Source organism: Cervus elaphus, chromosome 29 (assembly GCF_910594005.1).
Source record: "Cervus elaphus chromosome 29, mCerEla1.1, whole genome shotgun sequence".
NCBI lineage: Eukaryota > Metazoa > Chordata > Mammalia > Artiodactyla > Cervidae > Cervus > Cervus elaphus.
In genome coordinates, this window is record NC_057843.1 from 50,044,702 (window position 1) to 50,066,325 (window position 21,624).

A 21,624-nucleotide genomic window follows, 5' to 3' on the forward strand; every position below is an offset into this window, starting at 1 on the left:
ATGAGTTTTGAAGAAGAGAGTGGTTTTTAATGCAGTTGATTTGCAGAAAGCAGAGAGAATAAAAATGTTCCAGTGTTCATTTGTGATGCATAGATAAATCCCAAAATGCCCCCCCAACCTTTGCTGTCTTATTATTCTGAGAATTTATGATTGATTTGAGTACTTTAGTTGAAAGAAATACCATGTGTCTTTTGTATAGTGGTGATCACTGAGTATGTATATAATAGATGAAGATTTTGAATACTTGGGATCAAGTCCCAGTGAGTTTAAGAGAGTTTTTTTTTAATGTTCATGAGACTTAGTATTTTCAACTGTAAATTGTGAATAATACTATCTTGCTAATAGGATTATTTTAAAGATTTCATTAGTTAATGCATTAAAAAGGTGCATTTATGAGGTATGTTTACCACCCATACAAAACTTGTGGGCCTCTTCTTTTGGGAAACGTAGTTGAAACATGCTTGATAAGTGCACTTCAGTTATAGAGGCGGTAGGGTTAAGAGATAGCCACCTTTACTATTTTCATTACTATTTACTATTTTCAGCATTGTGATTGACCATGATTTTGTATCTCAATCAAACACTGATTCTATTCTAACAACGCAGAGAACTTAACTCTTCAAGTGGTGTGCATCCAAAGAAGAAAATACCTAGACAAACCTGTGTTTGAACAATGAGGGATCTGCATCTATAGATTAATTAGAACTTTATCATCTGAAAGTAGTTTTATAAGAGAAGCAAAAACGTTTCTGGTAGGTAGCCCACATGAAAAGATATTGGCATGATCTTCTGTGTAAGCAGCTTACTTCTGACACTCTTGGTATGAGGGCAGGATATTTGTAAACTCTGTCTGCAGAGACTCAAGCCCTATGTTGGAGATATTAGCCTAATTAACCAGGCTTTATCATTGGTAAACTAGGTTTCCAGGAAAGATACTAACTGTAGTAGCTTCAAGAAGTGGTTCTGAAAGTGGGGTCGCTGAACCAACAATATCAGCATCACCCAGGAACTTGGTCAAAACGCAAATCTGAGCCTTGCCACCAACTCCTAATTGGTGGGGTTGCACAATGCATGCCCTAACAAGTCCTCTGGGTGATGCACATGTAGGTTTGGGAAACACCGACCCAAGTTATCCACTGTATGTAATGAATTAATTTCTCTCCTACTCAAATTCGAGTGTTGCTAATTGAAACAGTATCCTTAGAAGAAATGAAAAAAATTTCTCTCAGATGATTTTTTTCTGTCGCTTGGATAAGGAATCCCATGTGTGAAAGATGCTCTAAAAAAAATCTCACTTCTTGTCATTCTCTTAGCCATGTACTCCCAGTTGTGTGCCTTCTCCTCTTGGTCAATTGGATGATCACGTTCTCTTTTCAAACTTTGTGTCTCCCATTTCAGAGGGGGGAAAAACTTTTACATTATCCTCTTGCATTAGTTCTGTGCTTCCTTACACAATTAAAAATTCCCAACAAGTAGTCTGCTTTAGGGGCTTCCCTGGTGGCTTGGATAGTCAGAAGTCCACCTGCCATGCAGGAGACCAGGATTCGATCTCTGTGTTGGGAAGATCCCTTAGAGAAGGGACTGGCAACACACTCTATTACTCTTGCCTGGAGAATCCCTTGGACACACAATCCATGGGATCGCAAAGATCGGACACAACTGAGTGACTAACACATCAGTCTGATTTAGCTGCTTCCATTTCCTGTAGTCCTTTAATTCTCCTGCAGGCTTGTTTCCACTCCCGCCTTTGAAGTGCAGTTTCTCTTTAAGATGTTCAACCATTTCCTGCTTGCCAGATCAGAAGGATCCTTGTTTTTCTCCAGGGTTTCCTGCTTTTGATCTACACAGTCCAGAACTACTTTTCCTTACCTTTCATACTGCAGAGATACAGCCCCATTCTTTGATACTTTCCTGAGTCCCTTCTCTCCCTGTCCCTGGGCCACTCCCTAAGGACTGTTGCTTTGAGAGCTCTGGAGGGAGAACACCTTGGCTCTCTTTTCTTCTCCACTCCTCTCTGCCTTCTTCCTTTCCTCGCTTTCACATTCTCTTAATTCCACATTCACATCCCTGCCTTCCGTTCAGTGACAAGGACCACCTCCTGACTAATGATTCCCAGTTCTACCATCTTCCACGTTGACTTCATCCATTTCTGACCTAGAATCTCTGCACAAGGCTCTCCTGTGCCATTTAAAACTCAGAACTTCCAAAATAGAGCTATCAGTCATCTTTTATGAAGCAACTTCTCCCCCAAGGTTACCTCTATCCTCAGGGAATATCCTCCTCTAGATCACCCCATTCACTCTGATCCTGTTCACTCTGACTGAGCATCCTACAGTGTGAGACATGAAATTTCTTTGCTCTTTTCTTATGTGATTTCTTATTTCATTTACCTCTTCCATAACCTTCTTTATGGTCTCCCATGCCTGCACCATTGAAGTAACTAGTTCCCTGCCTCAGTCCTTCTGCTATTTCATACCCCACACATCAATGCCAGATCAGTCTTTCTAAAATATTAATTAAATAAATGATGTCATTTTTTGATTGCTGGCTACTTCATTACCTGCAGATTAAATCCATCCATGGGATTCCAGGCCCACATAGCTTTCTTGAGGAAGACACCATTCCAAATATCCCTGTTTCATTACTTACTCCATGAATTATACCTCCATGAATCCAAATCTTACTCCAGGACATAAGAACCATCTCAAGTATTATTTCTTTTAAGAGAATATGCAGTCTTCTATAATGGCCTATTTTTCTGAGTTTTACAGAAATTTCCTTATTATTGTTCCTTATTTGAGTTTTATGTAAATGAAAAGGAATTTTCACGAGAAGCCTTACGTAGCACTTGAAACTTAAAAAGGTAAGTGTTAGCTTTCTTCCCAGTCAGAAGGTGACATTCCTAGCTGCAAGGAATAAGTTCTTCTGTGTATCACTCTTTGCAGTTTGCAACCCATCATATCAACAGTAGGTAATAGCATCATATCAGGTGAGCCATGGGTGTTTAGTGTAGTTGGATAAAATAATCATATCTTTGCAACCGCTGTTAACTACTGAGTATGAAAATATACTCACTTGAAATATAAATGTCAGTCAAATTTTCTATTCATTTATGCAAATTTAAGGAAAAGGCAAACATAAAGGAAAGTTAAATGAAGAGTTATCTATAAATGATATGTGAATAATTCAAAAATAATAATTTTTGACTGCCAGCTCATTAAGATCCCAGTCTGGTAATTGTTTGTCCAGGTTATATGCCAAGAAGATCTAGGCTGGGGAGCTGACATATGGTCAATCTAATCTTCAATTAGCCTTCACCCAAAAGCCCTTGTGGGACATTTTTTATTTTGTTCTCATCTCTGTCTAAGCAATCATAGTTTCCTAAGAACAAGCCCAGTTATGATCTATGTATGCCTAGGAATACATGGCTAAGTTTCCCCAAGGTGGTAAAATAGTTTTCCTATCTCCAGTCAAGAAATACTAGTCAAGTACCTTAAACAAATTACTTTCCTATTATAGTCACTTTGGAAGCAAACAAAGGAAGAATGGCCAGAGAAGAGAAAATAATTTGACGTATTTATCTTTTCTTAAATCCCCTTAAGAGAAGGCAGGCATATCTTCTTAACTCTGTAAATTTTAAAAGATTACAGTAAATATGTATCTTAAATATGCATATATAATAAATTGTGTGCATATGCACCGTATAATGAAGTACATTGTACATGGAGAAGAACTCAGCAGTGGTTTCCTGAACTCTTTTTACTTCATTTCTGTAATGATGAGCCTGTCTGACTACCTATAGCTGCTGACCAAACAGATCCCAAGGGGCGCTTTGAATTGCAGACCCTGCAGACAGCCAAGTTATCAGTGTCTGGAAACCTTCCACATGCAATTCCTTGATAGTGCTGGTGATGGCTGGCATCTTTGGATCTGGCTGCAGTTGTTAGTAGAGCCTACAATTTTAGGAAAAGCAAAGGAAAGCTAAAAACAAACCATGCAAAGTAAGGCAATAAGGCAGGTGCTGGCTATGGGATTCTTCCTGCCCCCAGGAGTCTGCATTTTGTAGGAGGAGGCAGAAGAAAGCACTGCAGCGCTAGTTCTGATTTCTCTAAGAAGCTTATGTGCTTTTCATGCTGAAATTTAAAGGGTACATAATAAAGAAATAGATGTCTGAGAAAGGGAGTAAGAAAAGGGAAGAAAAGGCTAATTCTGCAAGCATCCTGTTTTCATTTGTCAAGATGTTTGGGTGTAGAAATGCTGACATAGGAGATGGAAGAGTATTACTTCTGCTTCTTCATGCTTATGAATCTTACATTTTATGTTTTCTTATTTAGCTGTTTACTTCTACTTTAAAAGAAGCAGTACTTAAGCATTTACATTATTCATGTGCAATGGGGTACATTTCACACCCTCTGCCTATTCTGCACGTTTGGTCTGGTTTGATTAGTGGGTGCAGGAGGTGCAGGGTCCCTGGTGGGAGCAGTTATTTCAGAACAGGTGGTTCAGCACATTGAGGATCAAAGAACCCAAAGGTGCGAGGACTCCAGCAGCTGCAGGAACTCTTTGATCTCAGCCGAAGTTTCAACCCCACCCTGCAGATCGGCAGCCCCCCTCAAGACAGGAATTTGCATTTGCCTAACCACCTCAGTGAGGTGGTTTCCCCTTAGGTAGAAGAACAGCAGCCTGACTGATGGCAGAAGACGCCCCTCAGTCATGGTTGGCATCCAGTTCCCCCACAGTCCACTCTCTCCCCCTTGCTTCCGGCCACGTTGATGGCTAATGCCCATCCCCTGCTGACCACTCTCCCCACATGCCAGGGCTGCCATTTTGCTCACTGCCCCAAAGAACGGTACACAGACCTGAGGATTCTTGAATCAGGAGGCTCCGTTCTGGCCCCAGCTGTCCTCCCTGCATCTCCACCTCGCTGAAATCGACGAGAGCCCCAAAGCCCGGTCCAGATATCACCTTCCCCTCCATGTCATCTTCCCAACTCCAAATTTCAGCTAACATTCACTGAGTACTTTCTATAGAGCAGGCTCTATCGGTAGCTTTTTATCCATTATCTTTTTTTTTAACTGCTTTCTTTTCTTGACTTTTGAAGTCTTTTGTACACAGTTACCACTTTTGTTTCTTAGTGAAATCATAGAGCTATTCTTATCTCATCCCCTGGCCGTCTGAGAACTCATAGCATGTTCTGTTTCTTTCAGAGCCTCATTGTGTTGATGATAGTAGGTGCTCCAGACCGCACAAGTGATATCATAATTAATGGGATAAACTCTTAGCTTATATCGGTGAAGTGTATTGAAACTGTCCCTTTCTAACAATTGAGTAATTGAACCTAATTTATCAACCACATTTTATATTTTGATGATTGAATACATCTCAACAAATACAAAGTACAGATACCTCCTAGTCACTAGGCTGTTGACATTAAAAGATGTGAGAGTTCAGTGCCACTCCATGCTCCGTCAGGTCCACGTGGGGTGGCAGCTCACCTGGTTTGCCCATGAATAAGGAGTTTCTCCAGGACATAGGAATTCCGTGCTCAAACCAGGACACTATTGGGTCAGTCAGTTCAGTCGCTCAGTCGTGTCCGACTCTTTGCGACCCCATGAACCGCAGCACGCCAGCCTCCCTGTCCATCACCAACTCCCAGAGTTTACTCAAACTCATGTCCATCGAGTCGGTGATGCCATCCAGCCATCTTATCCTCTGTCATCCCCTTCTTCTCCTGCCCCCAATCCCTCCCAGCATCAGGGTCCTTTCCAATGAGTCAACTCTTCGCATGAGATGACCAAAGTACTGGAGTTTCAGCTTCCGCATCAGTCCCTCCAATGAACACCCAGGACTGATCTCCTTTAGGATGGACTGGTTGGATCTCCTTGCAGTCCAAGGGACTCTCAAGAGTCTTCTCCATTGGGTAAACCTAGACGGTTAGTCAAAGTAGTCATAAGAAATGATTTCCCCAATGGAAGAAACTGACTGTACTTTTATACTAAATGCTCAGGAATGGATAGCTCTTTCTTAGTTGTATTTTTTGCAGTCACAGGCAAAATTTTAAATCTCTCAGGGCCATTTTTGTTGTCATTTGCCCTTCTGGTTACTACATAGCATTGTCTGTATATCTGACAGCTGGTAGCAAAAAGCCTTATTACTTCAGGGAGCTCAAAAAAGTTAAAAAAAACAAACAATCAAACTTGTTCCAATCAATTCATTTATTATATTAGACAGGCCGTTACTAATAGCCATTTAGAGTTATCATGAATAACTAATCAGTGTGGTATGCCTTTTCAAAGGGTTTGAAATAGCTGGCATCAGTAAGGATATATCAAATTCCCCGGTTATAACTTCCAATTTTTCTTTTCCTACTAAGTTTTCTAACTTTTCTTTAGAATTGACTGTTTTGGGTCTCATGGCTAGTACTGCTGTCTGAATCAACTGTATCTGCTTTTGAACTATGCCATTATTTACTTGTGTATTTAATGACTAGCTCCTCTTGGCACTTCTGGTCGCATCAGAAAATGAAAATATACCTCCCGGGAACTTCATCTATCTTCCTCCCTTTGCTTGCCCACCTGCCTAGTCCAAACAGGGAAGCCTTTGGATTACTTGGGATAAAAGCTGGTTATACTTCTGGCACAAGGCAGTTCCACTCTTTGGAAGTGCTCTGCATTAACAGTCATGCCGCCTAATGGAACAAATATACTATTAAGCAAGTTTTTCAAATTCCTTTTATTAAGTTTGTTCAACCACATTCTTCAAAGAGTTAGATTTAGTTTCTGAAATACCTATCAGAGCCATGAAGATATTTAGTCTGTATACATGCTCTGTTCCCTCAATGTCTTTCTAAATACTGAATCCATAGAATTTTGCATTCGGCACAGTGCCTGCATGAAGACATTCCACTTGATCATCATAAAGTTATTTTCAGGCTCAGGTCATGGCATGAGAAATGTGCGTAGATAAAACTTTTTAGTTATGGAATGGTCATATCACAACCAGTTGTTTGCATGACATATTATATACAGGTAATTGTAAAATTTTTGAAAGTGGGTATATTGGCTCTACACCAGGATACATTTTTAGTTATTAATGATGAGTTTATAGGAGTCTGTAACAAAAAGAACAGGCCTCCTAATTCCCCCTTACAATTCTCCTGTAAACACTTTATGCCACTTGGTGAATTAAATGCAGTTTCTCAGATCCGTTACATTCATTTACTTTACAAATACATTTGGAACCTCTTCTCTAAGCCAGACGCTCTGCAGTCACGGAAGAGAAATCATACCCCAAGTGGCGTGGTAACAATGGTAACAGTGTGATGAGCGAGCTGTGAGTCAAATGGTCACCACAACAGAAACAAACAAACAAAAAAAAAACACATGTTCTGAATTTATAAGTTAATTTTAGAGTGTGAAACTTCATGTCATATAAAAATTATTACATGTCACTTATATCTCATAAAACTACTAGAGCTTTCAAACCATTTAATGGCGATTTTCCCTGTTAACACCATGTTTTGAAGGAGTTTATCTGCCCAACACATTTATTGTGTAATTATTTTCTCTTTAGTATTTACCAAAAGCCAAACAAATAACTGCCATTCAGAAGAGAGTTGATACATTGCTGGTACTGCACCCCTCCTCCCTATAAAAGAAAAAATGAATTTATTTCAGTTTTTTCCTTTGGCTGTGTATTATGATTGTGGACGGATTCTCAATTTCAAGTATATTAAAATATTTTAAAATGCTGCAAGTCTCCATTAGTGATTCGGTGGCCTTCACTGATCTAGTCTAATTTCCTTGTTTATTAATATTCTATTAACAAACATTTTTTTCTGTTGACTCGCCAGTCTGTAGTTTAACTGGAGCTACTCAGCCTCTGTTCTGAACACCTCCTTTGAGTATTGCATGAACAGACCTTGTCTCTGAAGGGTAGGAATTGAGTTGGAAAAGGAAACAATTTACAGCCTTCATAAAGACTCAAGGTGCTTTTCTACTTAACTCAAGTGGTTGTTTAACAGGCATGAAGTGTTTGTTGTATTTGACAGCTCTGCGTGTTAATTTATGTCCTAAAGGTTGTTAAGTTGACAATTATTGGGGGTGGGGAGGTGGGGAAGGGCAGTGTGCAAAGCTGAGCTGGGGCCGAGACACCCATTTTGCAGACTATTCAAAGTCCTTACCCTCCCCAACCCACCCCTTCACCCTCTTCCCCACCCCCTTCATATCCATCAAATCTCTCATCTTATGTCCCTAAACTGAGATTAAATTATAAATTACACTGGTTTAAAATCACTTGACACTGGCTTGGGGATATTTGGGTACCATGAAGAGTTAGAGAGACTCGCATTGCGTCTTTGTCAATAGCTTCAATTCCCCCAGGGCGAGAAAATACCTTTGAATATCCATGGTGAAATGATATAGACTGTGGTTAAGTGATAAGTGACAACATAGGATTTCAATGAACTTTAAAAAAGAGCTCCACAATTTGGTTTCCTTAATCCCAAATTTGACATTTCTCCTCTATTATATGTGTGTTACTCTGTATCTTTTCAAATTAAGGAGGCAAGCTTGCCTCGTGTAATATTATGTAACTAAAACTAAATAGACTTGTTAATAGCAGTTACCAATTTGTGATAAGGTTATTGATAAGTTTTATTTTTTCTTTTCTGGATGTATTTACAAGTTTTTACATTGAACATACATTATTTTTTAATTAAGAAAAATATCATTTATAATAAAAGTTTCAAAAGTACATGTATAAAAATTCTACATATATCTTTGCCATAGCAGAATAAAGTATGACTTTGTGTTAAATATAAAGATATAAAAGAGTTTAATGCAAGATGGAGATTTTATGTATTCAACTGGGATTTTAAAGTATTTTTAGAAAGAGTTGCAAATGTAGATATCACTGTGTCATCATTAAATTGTCCTATATATAAGTAAAGTTTCTGAGAAAGTTAGGTCAAATTTAGCTTAGATCAATAGATATTCTCATTGAGAACTAAAAGTTTACAACATCCGAGGATAAGAAGGTGTCATGAAAGTTTAGAAGCCTCCAAATATTTCATGCATAAACTTTAATAAACTTCTCATATGCTAGAGGAAAGGTAATGATTTATGTCTTCTTGGATTTTCAACCAAAAAACTAGATATGTCAGAAAATTGGTATTTCTTGCATGTTAGTTCTGACTGCACTAAGAGAAGTTGTGTACACTTCTCTTTAAACCTACTAATTGTTTTATCTTACAAATGGGATGGTGTTATCACTTGAATACAAGTGGGTAACAATGGAGCCTGAGAGTAAATCTTTGTGGGTTAGAATTTGGCTCAAACCACTGAACTGCTAGTCAGTCTCAGCCAAATTTCTTTCTCCTCATCCAGGAGTGATAATAGTAATAGCACTAACATTTTAAGATTGTTAGGAGGATTAAATGTAAAACTATGGACTAGTACCTGCCATGTAGTAACAATTCATAAATGGTAGTTCTGTTACTAGTTATAATAGATATTCAGTGAATAACATGCATTCATCTTATTTTCTTCTTTGGATTATTTACTTGTTTTATCTGTTTTTTAATTGGTGCTAGGAGGAAAGCTTGGCTCCCATTGGGTTATGTCTGGCTTTTCTACAGAGTGAAAGTATAAGTCAACATATATAGCATAGGTTTGCTACCACCCATGGTAAAGCTGACCAACTTCTTGCCTTCTCTAGTGAGCCATCTCTATGGATTTGGACTGATGGATGCAGAAGCCATGGTGATGGAGGCGGAGAAGTGGACCACTGTTCCCCAGCAGCACGTGTGTGTGGAGAGCACAGACCGACAAATCAAGTAATGTTTGCTGCAGGCAGAGAGCATGACCATTCCCTAAAAGACAGCTGGCCCAGGCAGATGTCTCGAGACAGCCCTGTCTAGTAGTTTGTGTAGTTTTTTTTCTAACGTGATTATAAAATCTTAATAGAATGTGTAAGACCCTAAACTGTTAAATCCATCATAGTATAACCTGCCATGCCCTCCTCCAGAGGATCTTTCCAACCTAAGGATGGAACCTAGGTCTCCCACATTGCAGGTGGATTTTTCACCATCTGAGCCACCAGGAAAGCCCACTAGTATAAGCCAAGGATCCTTAAAAGAAAAGCATATTTTATAAGAGGATGGGAGGACCCTTACACGTGGATAGTCTTCAAGTTTCTACTCTGTCAGTATTTGTGTTTGATGGTAGAAGTATTTCCCATAAGTTGGTATACCCCCAAAACTAAACCTCATGTTCTGGAAACTTAGCTACTTACCATGTCGTTCTCTGAGAGGGATGCAGGATGCACAGTAAATGAGGTTGCACTTACTCAGATTCCAGGGCCTGGTGTCCTGTTTCAGCCACACACACCTGGAGGCTGTGCAACAGGATTTACCAAGTGATAGTGAAGTCTCTCCTAGGCGCTGAATTTGAAGAATTATGATTTATTATAGTGATTTTATTAGTATTTTGCTTTCGGCTTTCTTTTTATAGAGAGTTAGAGCTCAGACAAATACTTATGAACTTTGGTTTGTAACGAGAACAGAACCATTATAATTCTTGAGGAAATTGTTAGGAAGCAGAAATAAATGGACTAAATTTTTTTTTTCTCATTCTACCCATTTGTGGCAAAGAATATGAAAAAAAAGGAGTAAAAAGTTAACCAGTATTTATTGAGTTCTTACTATAGGTCAAGCCCTAGCAACTTAATGTGTGTTTTCTTCTTAAAACTTGATAACAACTTGGGTTTTATTCCCTTTTGACAAATGAAGAAATGAGATCAAATGGAATAATTGTTTATTTCTACACAAATTTCATTTACCAATTCAGCATCTATTTTTCTTTCATTTATTGGATATCAAGAACAGGACTAGTGGCACAGGCAGCTGGAAGGAGTCCAGATCTCCTCCTGCATGTGCTGCATCCCTGCGCCCTTTCTGCCAGATGCCCAGGACCCTCAAAGCCCAGTGAAGCAGCCCAGACCCAGCTGACCAGAGGCACCCAGAGCCATGTCAGAACTTTGAGCAAGGCCTGGTGACAGGGTCCAGCTGTCACCCACCAGTCTTCCCAGCCCGACTTCAAGATGCTGAGCCTGAAGCTTCTGAGGCTGTTCAACAGGCAACATACGCCCCAGAGATCAAGCCCTGAGCCTTTGGAGTAGGAGCGCTGACTCCAAGACTAGGAAGTGTCAAACACTGAGAACTCACACAAAGGAAACCACTTGAATACAAGACCCGGCATCACCCAACCACCAGTAACATCCTGTGCAGGATGCCTCATCTAAATAACAAACAAAACAAAAATACAAACCCAATCATCAGTAGACAGGATTACCACCTCACTCAACCTTGCCCATCAGAGGAAAAACAGACAAACAAAAACTCCACACAAATCTTACCCTATGCGAAGCTCACGCAAACCACTGGACCAATTTTAGGAGGACAGAAGCCAAAAGAAAAAAGGAATTCAACCTTAATCAAGGAAAGAATTCAAATTTCCTTGATGCCTGGGAAAGGAGACCTCAAACACAATAACTTAAAAAAAAAAAAAATGGAAAGGCAGAGAAATACTGCTCAAATGAAGGAACAAACTAGAAACACAGACATCCAAATAAATGAAGAGGAAACAGGCAGAGACCTGAAAAGTCAGAATAATGATAGAAAAGATGATCAAAAACCTTGAAAACAAAATGGAGAAGATGCAAGAATCATTTAACAAAGACCTAGAAGAATTAAAGAATAAACATACAGAGACAAACAACACGATTACTGAAATTAAAAACACTCTAGAAGGAATCAACAGCAGAGTATCTGAAGCAGAAGAACAAATCCGTGAACTGGAAGATAAATTGGTGGAAATAACTTCTGAAGAACAGAATAAAGTAAAAAGAATGAAAAGAGCTGAGAACAGTCTCAGAGACCTCTGGGACAGTATCAAACACACCAACATTCGAATTATAGGGGCCCCAGAAGAAGAAGAGAAAAGGAAAGGGTATGAGAAAATTTTTGAAGAGATTATAGTAGAAAATTTCCCCAACATGGAAAAGGAAATAGTCAATCAAGTCCAAGAGGTACAAATAGTCCCATATAGGATAAACCCAAGGAGAAACATGCCAAGACACATACTAATCAAATTAACAAAGACTAAGCACAAAGAAAGAATATTAAAAGCATCAAGGGAGAAGCAACAAGTAACATACAAGGGAAACCCCATATACTTAACAGCTGATCTTTCAGCAGAAACTCTGCAGGCCAGAAGGGAATGGTAGGATATATTTAAAGTATTGAAAAGGAAAAATCTACAACCAAGATTACTGGACCCGGCAAGGATCTCATTCAAAAATGATAGAGAAATAAAAAGCTTTTCAGACAAGCAAAAGTTAAGAGAATTCAGTACCACCAAACCAGCTTTACAACAAACGTTAAACAGACTTATGTGGTCAAGAAATACACCAGAAAAAAAGATCTACAAAATCAACCCCAAACAATTAAGAAAATGGCAATAGGAACATATATATCAATAATTACTTTAAATGTAAATGGACTAAATACTCCAACCAGAAGATACAGACTAGCTGAATGGATACAAAAATAAGACCCATATATATGCTGTCTACAAGTAACCCACTTCAGACCTCAAGACACATATAGACTGAAAGTGAGAGGATGGAAAAATATATTCCATGCAAATGGGAAGCAAAGGAAAGATGGAGTAGCAATCCTCATATCAGACCAAATAGACCTTAAAATAAAGAAGATTACAAGAGATAAGAAAGGATACTACATAATGATCAAGGGATCAATCCAAGAGGAAGACATAACAATTGTAAATATCTGTGCATCCAACATAGGAGCACCTCAATACATAAGAGAAACACTAACAGACATAAAAGGAGAAGCTGACAGTAACACAATAATAGTAGGAGACTTTAACACCCCACTCACACCAGTGGACAGATCATCAAAACAGAAAGTTAATAAGGAAACACAATTCTTAAATGATATATCAGATGAGATGGATATCATTAATATCTTCAGGACATTCCATTCAAATGCAGAAGAACACATCTTCTTCTCAAGTGCACATGGAACATTCTCCATGATAGACCACATCCTGGGTCACAAATCAAACCTCAGTAAATTTAAGAAAACTGAAATTGTATCAAGCATCTTCTCCAACCAAAATGCTATGAGACTAGATATCAATTACAAGAAAAAAACTGTAAGAAACACAGACACATGGAGATCAAACAACATGTTTCTAAATAACCAACAGGTTACTGAAGAAATCAAAAGGAAACCAAAACATTTCTAGAAACAAATGACAATGAAAAGACGACAACTCAAAACCTATGGGGTGCAGCAAAAGCAGTTCTAAGAGGGAAGTTTATAGCAATACAGCCCTACCTCAAGAAACAAGAAAAACATCAAGTAGGCAACCTAACTTTACAACTAAAACAACTGGGAAAAATTTAAAACCCCATAATTAGTAGAAGGAAAGAAATCATAAAGATCCAACCAGAAATAAATGAAAAAGAAACAATAGTAAAGATTAATAAAACTAAAAGCTGGTTCTTTGAGAAGATAAACAAAATTGACAAAGCTTTAGCCAGACTCATCAAAAAAAGAGAGAAGAATTGAATCAACAAAATTAGAAATGAAAAAGGAGAGGTTACAACAGACAGTGCAGAAATACAAAGGATTATAAGAGACTATTATGAACAACTCTATGGCAATAAAACAGATAACCTGGAAGAAATGGACAGATTCTTAGAAAAGTTCAGTCTTCCAAGACTGAACCAGGAAGAAATAGAAATTATGAATAACCCAATTACAAGCACTGAAATTGAAGCTGTGATCAAAAAACTCCCAAAAAAACAAAAGCCCAGGACCAGCTGGCTTCACAGGAGAATTCTATCAAACATTTAGAGAAGAGATAATGCCTATCCTTCTAAAACTCTTTCAAAAAATTGCAGAGGAAGGAACACTTCCAAACTCATTCTACAAGGCCACCATCACCCTGATACCAAAACCAGACAAAGACAACACAAGAAAACTACAGGCCAATATCACTGATGAACATAGATGCAAAAATCCTCAACAAAATGTTAGCAAACAGAATTCAGCAACACATCAAAAAGCTCATACACCGTGATCAAGTTGGGTTTATTTCCAGGATGCAAGGATTCTCCAATATATGCAAATCATTCAATGTGATACACCATATTAACAAATTGAAAGATAAAAACCATATGATCATCTCAATAGATGCCGAAAAAGCCTTTGACAAAATTCAGCACCCATTTATGATGAAAACTCTTCAAAAAATGGGCATAGAAGGAACCTACCTGAACATAGTAAAGGTCATATATGATAAGCCTACAGCAAACATTATTCTCAATGGTGAAAAACTGAAAGCATTCCCCCTAAGATCAGGAGCAAGACAAGGGTGTCCAGTTTCCCCACTATTATTCAACATAGTTCTGGAAGTCCTAACTACAGCTATCAGAAAAGAAAAAGAAATAAATGGAATCCAGATTGGAAATGAAGAATTAACACTCTCACTGTTTGCAGATGACATGATACTGTGCATAGAAAACCCGAAAGATAGTATCAGAAAATTACTAGAGCTAATCATTGCATTTAGCAAAGTTGCAGGATACAAAATCAATGCACAGAAATCACTTGCATTTCTATACACTAACAATGAAAAGTCAGAAAGAGAAATTAAGGAATCAATCCCATTCACCATTGCAACAAAAAGAATTAAGTATCTAGGAATAAACTTACCTAAGGAGACAAAAGAACTGTACACAGAAAATTATAAGACACTAATGAAAGAAATCTAAGACCACATGAACAGATGGGGAGATATTCCATGTTCATGGGTAGGAAGAATCAATATTGTGAAAATGACTATACTACCAAATGCAATCTCCAGATTAAATGCGATCCCTATCAAATTACCAAGGGCATTTTTCACAGAACTAGAACAAAAAATTTCACAATTCATATAGAAACACAAAAGATCCCAAATAGCCAAAGCAGTCTTGAGAAAGAAGAATGGACCTGGAGGAATCAACCTTCCTGACTTCAGATTATACTACAAAGCTACAGTCATCAAGACAGTTTGGTACTGGCACAAAGACAGAAATATAGACCAATGTAACAAGATAGAAAGCCCAGAAATAAACCCATGCATCTATGGGTACCTTATTTTTGACAAAGAAGGCAAGAATATACAAGGGGGCAAAGACAGTCTCTTCAATAAGTGGTGCTGGGAAAACTGCACAGCTACATGTAAAAGAATGAAATTAGAACACTTCCTAATACCACACACAAAGATAAACTCAAAATGAATTAAAGATCTAAATGTAAGACCAGAAACTATAAAACTCTTAGAGGAAAACATAGGCAGAATACTCAATGACTGAAATCAAAGCAAGATCGTCTAAATGGATCATAGAGGATCCATTTTGTTTTTAATGGAAATAAAAATAAAAGTAAACAAGTGGGACCTGATTAAACTTAAAAGCTTTTGCACAACAAAGGAAACTTATAAGCAAGGTGAAAAGACAATCCTCAGAAAGGGAGGAAATAATAGCAAATGAAACAACTGACAAAGGATTAACTTCCAAAATATACAAGCAGCTCATACAACTCAATACCAGAAATACAAACAATCCAATCAAAAAGTGGAAAAAAGACCTAACAGACATTTCTCCAAAGAAGACACACAGATGGCTAACAAACACATGAAAAGATGCTCAACATTGCTCATTATTAGAGAAATGCAAATCAAAACTACAATGAGATATCACTTCACACCGATCAGAATGGCCATCATCAAAAAGGCTACAAACAATAAATCCTGGAGACGGTGTGGAGAAAAGGGAATGCTCTTGCACTGTTGGTGGGAATGTAAATTGATACAGCCACTATAGAAGACAGTATGGAGATTCCTTAAATAACTAGGCATAAAGCCACCTTATGACCCAGCATTCCCACTTGTAGGCATTTACCCTGGGGAAACCAAAATTGAAAGAGACACACGTATCCCATTGTTCACTGGAGCACTATTTACAATAGCTAGAACATGGAAGCAACCTAGATGTCCATTGACAGATGAATGGATAAAGAAGTTGTGGTACATATACACAATGAAATATTACTCAGCCATAAAAGGGAATGCATTTGAGTCAGTTCTAATGAGGTGAATGAACCTAGAACCTATTACACACAGTGAAGTGAGTCAGAAAGAGAAAGATAAATACTGTATTCTAATGCGTATATACAGAATCTAGAAAAATGGTAAGACGAATTTATTTACAGGGAAACATTATAGAAGCAGACATAGAGAATAGACATATGGACATGGGAAGAGGGGAGGAGAGGGTGAGATATATGGAAAGAGTAACATGTAAACTTACAATACCATATGTAAAATAGATAGCCAACGGGAATTTGCTGTATGGCTTAGGAAATTCAAACACAGACTCTGTATCAACCTAGAGGGGTGGGATGGTGAGGGAGATGGGAGGGAGTTTCAAAAGGGAGGGGATATATGTATACCTGTGGTTGATTCATGTTGAGGTTTGACAGAAAACAGCAAAATTCTTTAAAGCAATTATCCTTTGATACAATATAAATTTAAAAAAAGAATGGGGCTAGATATTAGGGATAGAAACAGGAATAAGAAATGCTTGCACATTTATGGAGCTTACAGTCTATTGGGGAAGTCAAACCAAAATAATACAATAAATAGATAATTACAAGTTATAATAAGTGAAATAAAAAGGGTAGACAATGAAAGACAGAGAACATGATTTTCCTATGGTTCAATGATGGCCTTAGAGAGTGAAATTTAAGCTTTGATCATGAAAGAAGATGAGTCAGCCATAGGAAGAGCAATAAAAAAGCACTAGAGGCAGAGTAGCACATGCAATGTCCCTGAGCTGGGAAACTTGAATTATCCCAGAACTCAAACCAGTGCTGGTGTGGCTGGAACCCAGTCTTCAGAAGGCACAGAGGTACAGGAGGAAGTTTGGGAAGAAGACAGGAGTGGGCTCCTCTTAGTTTATAGAGCAAGAGAATGGTAGACCAGGGATTTGAACTAAGGTTATAGTAGTCCTCAAGTCCCCTATACTGGTGGTACACAAAGTGGATTCCATAGTTCAGCAACATCACTGTCACTGGAGAACTTGCTGGAAATGCTCATTCGTGACCCACCCCAGGAACTCCAGTTCTAGAGCCTAGTAATGTGTTTTAACAGGATCGATATCTACTACCTTCATGAAGATCAAAGACACCTTAAATTCCCCATTCCTCTCATTTACATCTTTCTCACAGTCCAAGCAGGATTACTCCTCTAAGCAACCTAATCATTTGCCTGAGGGACTGGTCCTTTAAGCATCCACTGCTTATCTTACACCATGTAGTCCTGCCAGGCCTGCAGGTTCACTCAGTCGGGCTCTGCTGTGCACTTTGCTCAAACTTCTCTCTGTTGCAGGACGATTCGCCCCAACAGTGCAGTGCGCTCCATCTACAAAGCTTCGGGCTGCTCCGACAACCCCAACCATCACGTCAACTACCTAGAGCATGTAGTCGTGCGCATCACCATCACCCACCCCAGGAGGGGAGACCTGGCCATCTACCTGACTTCGCCCTCAGGAACCAGGTCCCAGCTTTTGGCCAACAGGTACGGTCATGGCCCCTGACCACCGGTGTGCACTCAGCTACTCATTAAGCTGGAAAAAGAATGAAGAATCAGCAGTTCTTCAGGTTTTTTTTACTTTTTATGAAATTGAAGATTGTGCATGTACAAATATTATAAAATCATGATTTTTTATACAATTTTTAAAGATTACTTTCCATTAACAGTTTTTACAAAATATGGGCTATATTCCCTGTGTGGTACAATACATCCATGAGCCTGTCTTATACCCAGTAATTTGTACCTCCCACTCCCCCACCTATATATTACCACTCCCAACCCCATCCACTAATTTGTTCGCTATATCTGTCTGCTACTTTTTTGTTATATTCACTAGTTTATTGTAGTTTTAGATTCCACATGTAAGATATACAAGTGTTTGTCTTTCTCTGACTTATTTCACTTAGTATAATGCTCTCCAAGTTCATCCATGTGGCTGCAAATGACAAAAATTGTTTTTATGCCTGAGTAGTATTCCATGTTGGAGAATGCAATGGCACCCCACTCCAGTACTCTTGCCTGGAAACTCCCATGGACGGCGGAACCTGATAGGCTACAGTCCATGGGGTCGCTAAGAGTCGGACACGACTGAGCGACTTCACTTTCCCTTTTCCCTTTCATGCATTGGAGGAGGAAATGGCAACCCATTCCACTGTTCTTGCCTGGAGAATCCCAGGGATGGGGGAGCCTGGTGGGCTGCTGTCTCTGGGGTCGCACAGAGTCAGACACAACTGGAGCGACTTAGCAGCAGCAGCAGCAGTATTCCATGTATGTATGTATGTATGCGTGTATCTATATAGAGATGTATGTATATATACATATATGTGCTCAGTCGTAGCTTACTCTTTGCAACCCCATGGACTATAGCCCACCAGACTCCTCTGTCCATGGAATTTTCCAGGCAAGAATATTGGAGTGTGTTGCCATTTCCTTCTCCAATATATACATACACACACACACACACACACACTTATACCACAGCTTCTTTATTCATTCATCTTTTAATGGACACTTAGGTTGCTTCCATATCTAAGCTATTGAAAATAATCTGCTATGAACATTGGGGTCTACTTATCTTCTTGAATAACATGATTAAAAAATAGGCAGAAGAACTGAATAGACATTCTTCCAAAGAGGAAATGTAGATGGCCAATAGGTACATGAAAAGATGCTCAACATCACAAATCATCAGGAGAAATGCAAATCAAAACCACAATGAGTATCACCTCACACCTGTCAGAATTGCTATCATCAAAAATAATACAAATAACAAATGTTGGCAAGGATGTGGGATAAAAGAAATTCTTGTACACTGTTGGTGGGAATCTCAATTGGTGCAGCAACTGGAAAACAGTATGGAAGTTCTTCAAAAAACTAAAAATAAAACTACCATAAGACCTAGCAATTCCACTCCTGGGTGTAGATAAAAAAAAGTTAATTAAAAATATACAACTGTTCTTTAATTTCTTACTACCCTAAGAACTTCAGTGAGGGGCGCCACTTAAATGTCACGATGAGATGGTCATAGCTCTCACTGCCCACACGTAAACAGAGTAATGAGCTGCCTAGAATCTATTGGCATGAAGCAGTGTAACACTTAAGATTTGTGTAATATTAAAAGGATGCCACAGAAAAGTTAAAGGCCACCTGTTGTTCTTTATCGTATAAAAGAAATGCAGAACACTGACTCTTTAGGCCTCTGAGATGGTCTTCCTGGCCCCTAAATGTCTGCTGGCATTTGTTGCAGATTAACTGAATGCTCTTGCCTGAGCACTTTCCAAAGTTAAAGGAAATTCTTTTTGTTTTAAAAAAGATTTTGGCATATTTTTTTTCTACAAAGATTCAGTTAGTAAATGTTTCAAGCTTTGCAGGTCATGTGTCTGTTACCAATCCTCAACTCTGCCATTAGAGTGCAAAAGTCATTGTAAACAGCATAAATGAATGTGCATGGCTGTGTTCCAATAAAACTTTATTTATACAAACAGGCCAAGGGCCGGATTTAGTTTGAGGGCTGGCAGTAGTTTCCTAACCACTATTTAAAGGTTGGCCCTTTAGCCTTTATTGGCCAAGGGAACACTCACTTTCTCTTTGTAGCCTCTTCCATTCTCTCCACTCCCTTCAAACATTTCTCCAGCAGGTAATTGTATTTCCAGGATCCTGCTGAAAGGCCAGAATGTTCTAGCACAAGTTTTCTTCTGCTCCATTGGCTTTTCGAGTGGTTGGGATTATGGGTGGGGGATACTTGTCAGCAAGTGGGACCAGATGGGGAAAGGCCAGGTTCTCTTATACACCCCATTCCCATTATGCTTCCAAACTACAAGCCACAGTGAGAAGCCTGAAAGTTTCTTTAATTTGATGTTTTTCTCCAAGAGGAACATTTAATAGGAGCAAAAACTTTACTGTCAAAGGCCTATACAGTCCACATGAAAGCCAAACTTTTCTGTCGACAGGGCCACCTCTCCACATGCCAGGCGTCCGCAGCAGTGGTGATCTCTGGTAGGACACTGACAACAGCCCAGACGAGTTGAGGGGCCAAGTCCAATGCAGGCCCGCAGAGCCGAAAGTGAGACTGAGGGACTCTCAGTGGCTTTTCAAAATCTCCACATTCATCTGCTGTAGGGCAGTAAGAAAAAGAGAAAGCAAGAGCATTTCTAGAGTCTCTCACTGCATTTCATTTCTGTTCTTGGAAGTCTTCTTGTGTTCGTCCCTAAAACCTAACATCTTTCATTAGGGCATGAGGTAACCTGGGCTTCGTATTCTATGAAGGGAACCTTTGCCAGGATCAGTATATGCAGCTGTGAGAAATTGAAGGATGCTTTGGCATCCAGTCGCTGGACACACCCTCCTCCCTCTGCAGTCAGGGATCTCAGCTGCCGCCAGGCCTTGCTACTACCTGCCTGAGGCTTCTCTTGAGCAAGCAAGGCCTTCAGATGCACAATTCTATGATTAAGGGAGATCACGCCAGCTGTTGTTATCAAAGCCAGGGAAGACCTTGTTCTTGATTTCTTTTTTCTTCTCTTGACTGCAGTTCATTTGCATTGAATTTGGAGTATCCAGGTTACCCCAGTGAAGTAGTAAGGTTGGCTTCACACATGTGCAACTCTTCTCCCTGGAGCCCCCTCCATTGTAGAAGAACAGTCCACCCACAGTTGTTTGCTTGGAAAACTCAGTCCCTTCAGCCTTTCTGGGATCTTCTGCGTATTTCAATATTTCTTGTTGGCTTCCCTGGAAATGACTTCAGTGAGGAAACTTGTGAGCAGAGGAGCAAAAGATTCCAAGACAGGCATTTGGTGAATTACAGTGTCACTGGCTCCAGTTCCTCGTGAATTCTTCAACAGCAGGCATCTGCTTTGCTCTTTGCAAAGTGCTGAACCCCAAAGTGCTGCCTGACTTGTGTCAAAGAAAAGTAACAGGCATTTTCGACAGTCGGTGACCCATCTTATGGTTCACTTTAGTCTGTCCCATAGGGACCCCCTGGGAATAAGGTCTGCATGCAGAGTACATCTTCTTGGTCTGGAGCATTTCTTAAAGTGCTGCTCTTTTGTCTATCTTCCATCTCAGTGCTGAAAATAAGTAGCCACCCCCCCAAAAATATAGTAGACAAAATGGAGTGGAGGGAGGGGACTGGAGATAAGGAATGTAAAAGGATGTTATGAATTCATTTGCCCACAGTTCCGCAAAACACTGCTATGAACATCTGACCTTTTAAATGTAAAACAGCTGCATTTGGTCCCCAAACCAGTCTGGCCACCCTCCAGGGCCTGGCTACCCCATCCTTGTTGTACTTGACACTAGTAGAATCCCTCCTACTGAAGTAGCTAAGGCAAGACGCTTTCTTTCGGCATTTTTTTCCTTCTGGCATATTCCAATACTTTAATTTTATTAGAGGAAATCT

The 21,624-nt window shown here is 39.2% G+C and overlaps 1 protein-coding gene across 3 annotated transcripts in view; it reads left to right on the plus strand.

The window, feature by feature from the left end:
* Positions 1-21,624, plus strand: part of PCSK5 (proprotein convertase subtilisin/kexin type 5) — a 495,662-nt gene that overhangs the window by 273,058 nt on the left and 200,980 nt on the right. For all 3 annotated transcript variants that reach the window (XM_043891233.1, XM_043891234.1, XM_043891235.1), the window contains exons 11-12: positions 9,718-9,835; positions 17,526-17,714. In XM_043891233.1, coding sequence (XP_043747168.1) covers positions 9,718-9,835; positions 17,526-17,714 — 307 coding nt within the window. The remainder of the gene's footprint in view (positions 1-9,717; positions 9,836-17,525; positions 17,715-21,624) is intronic.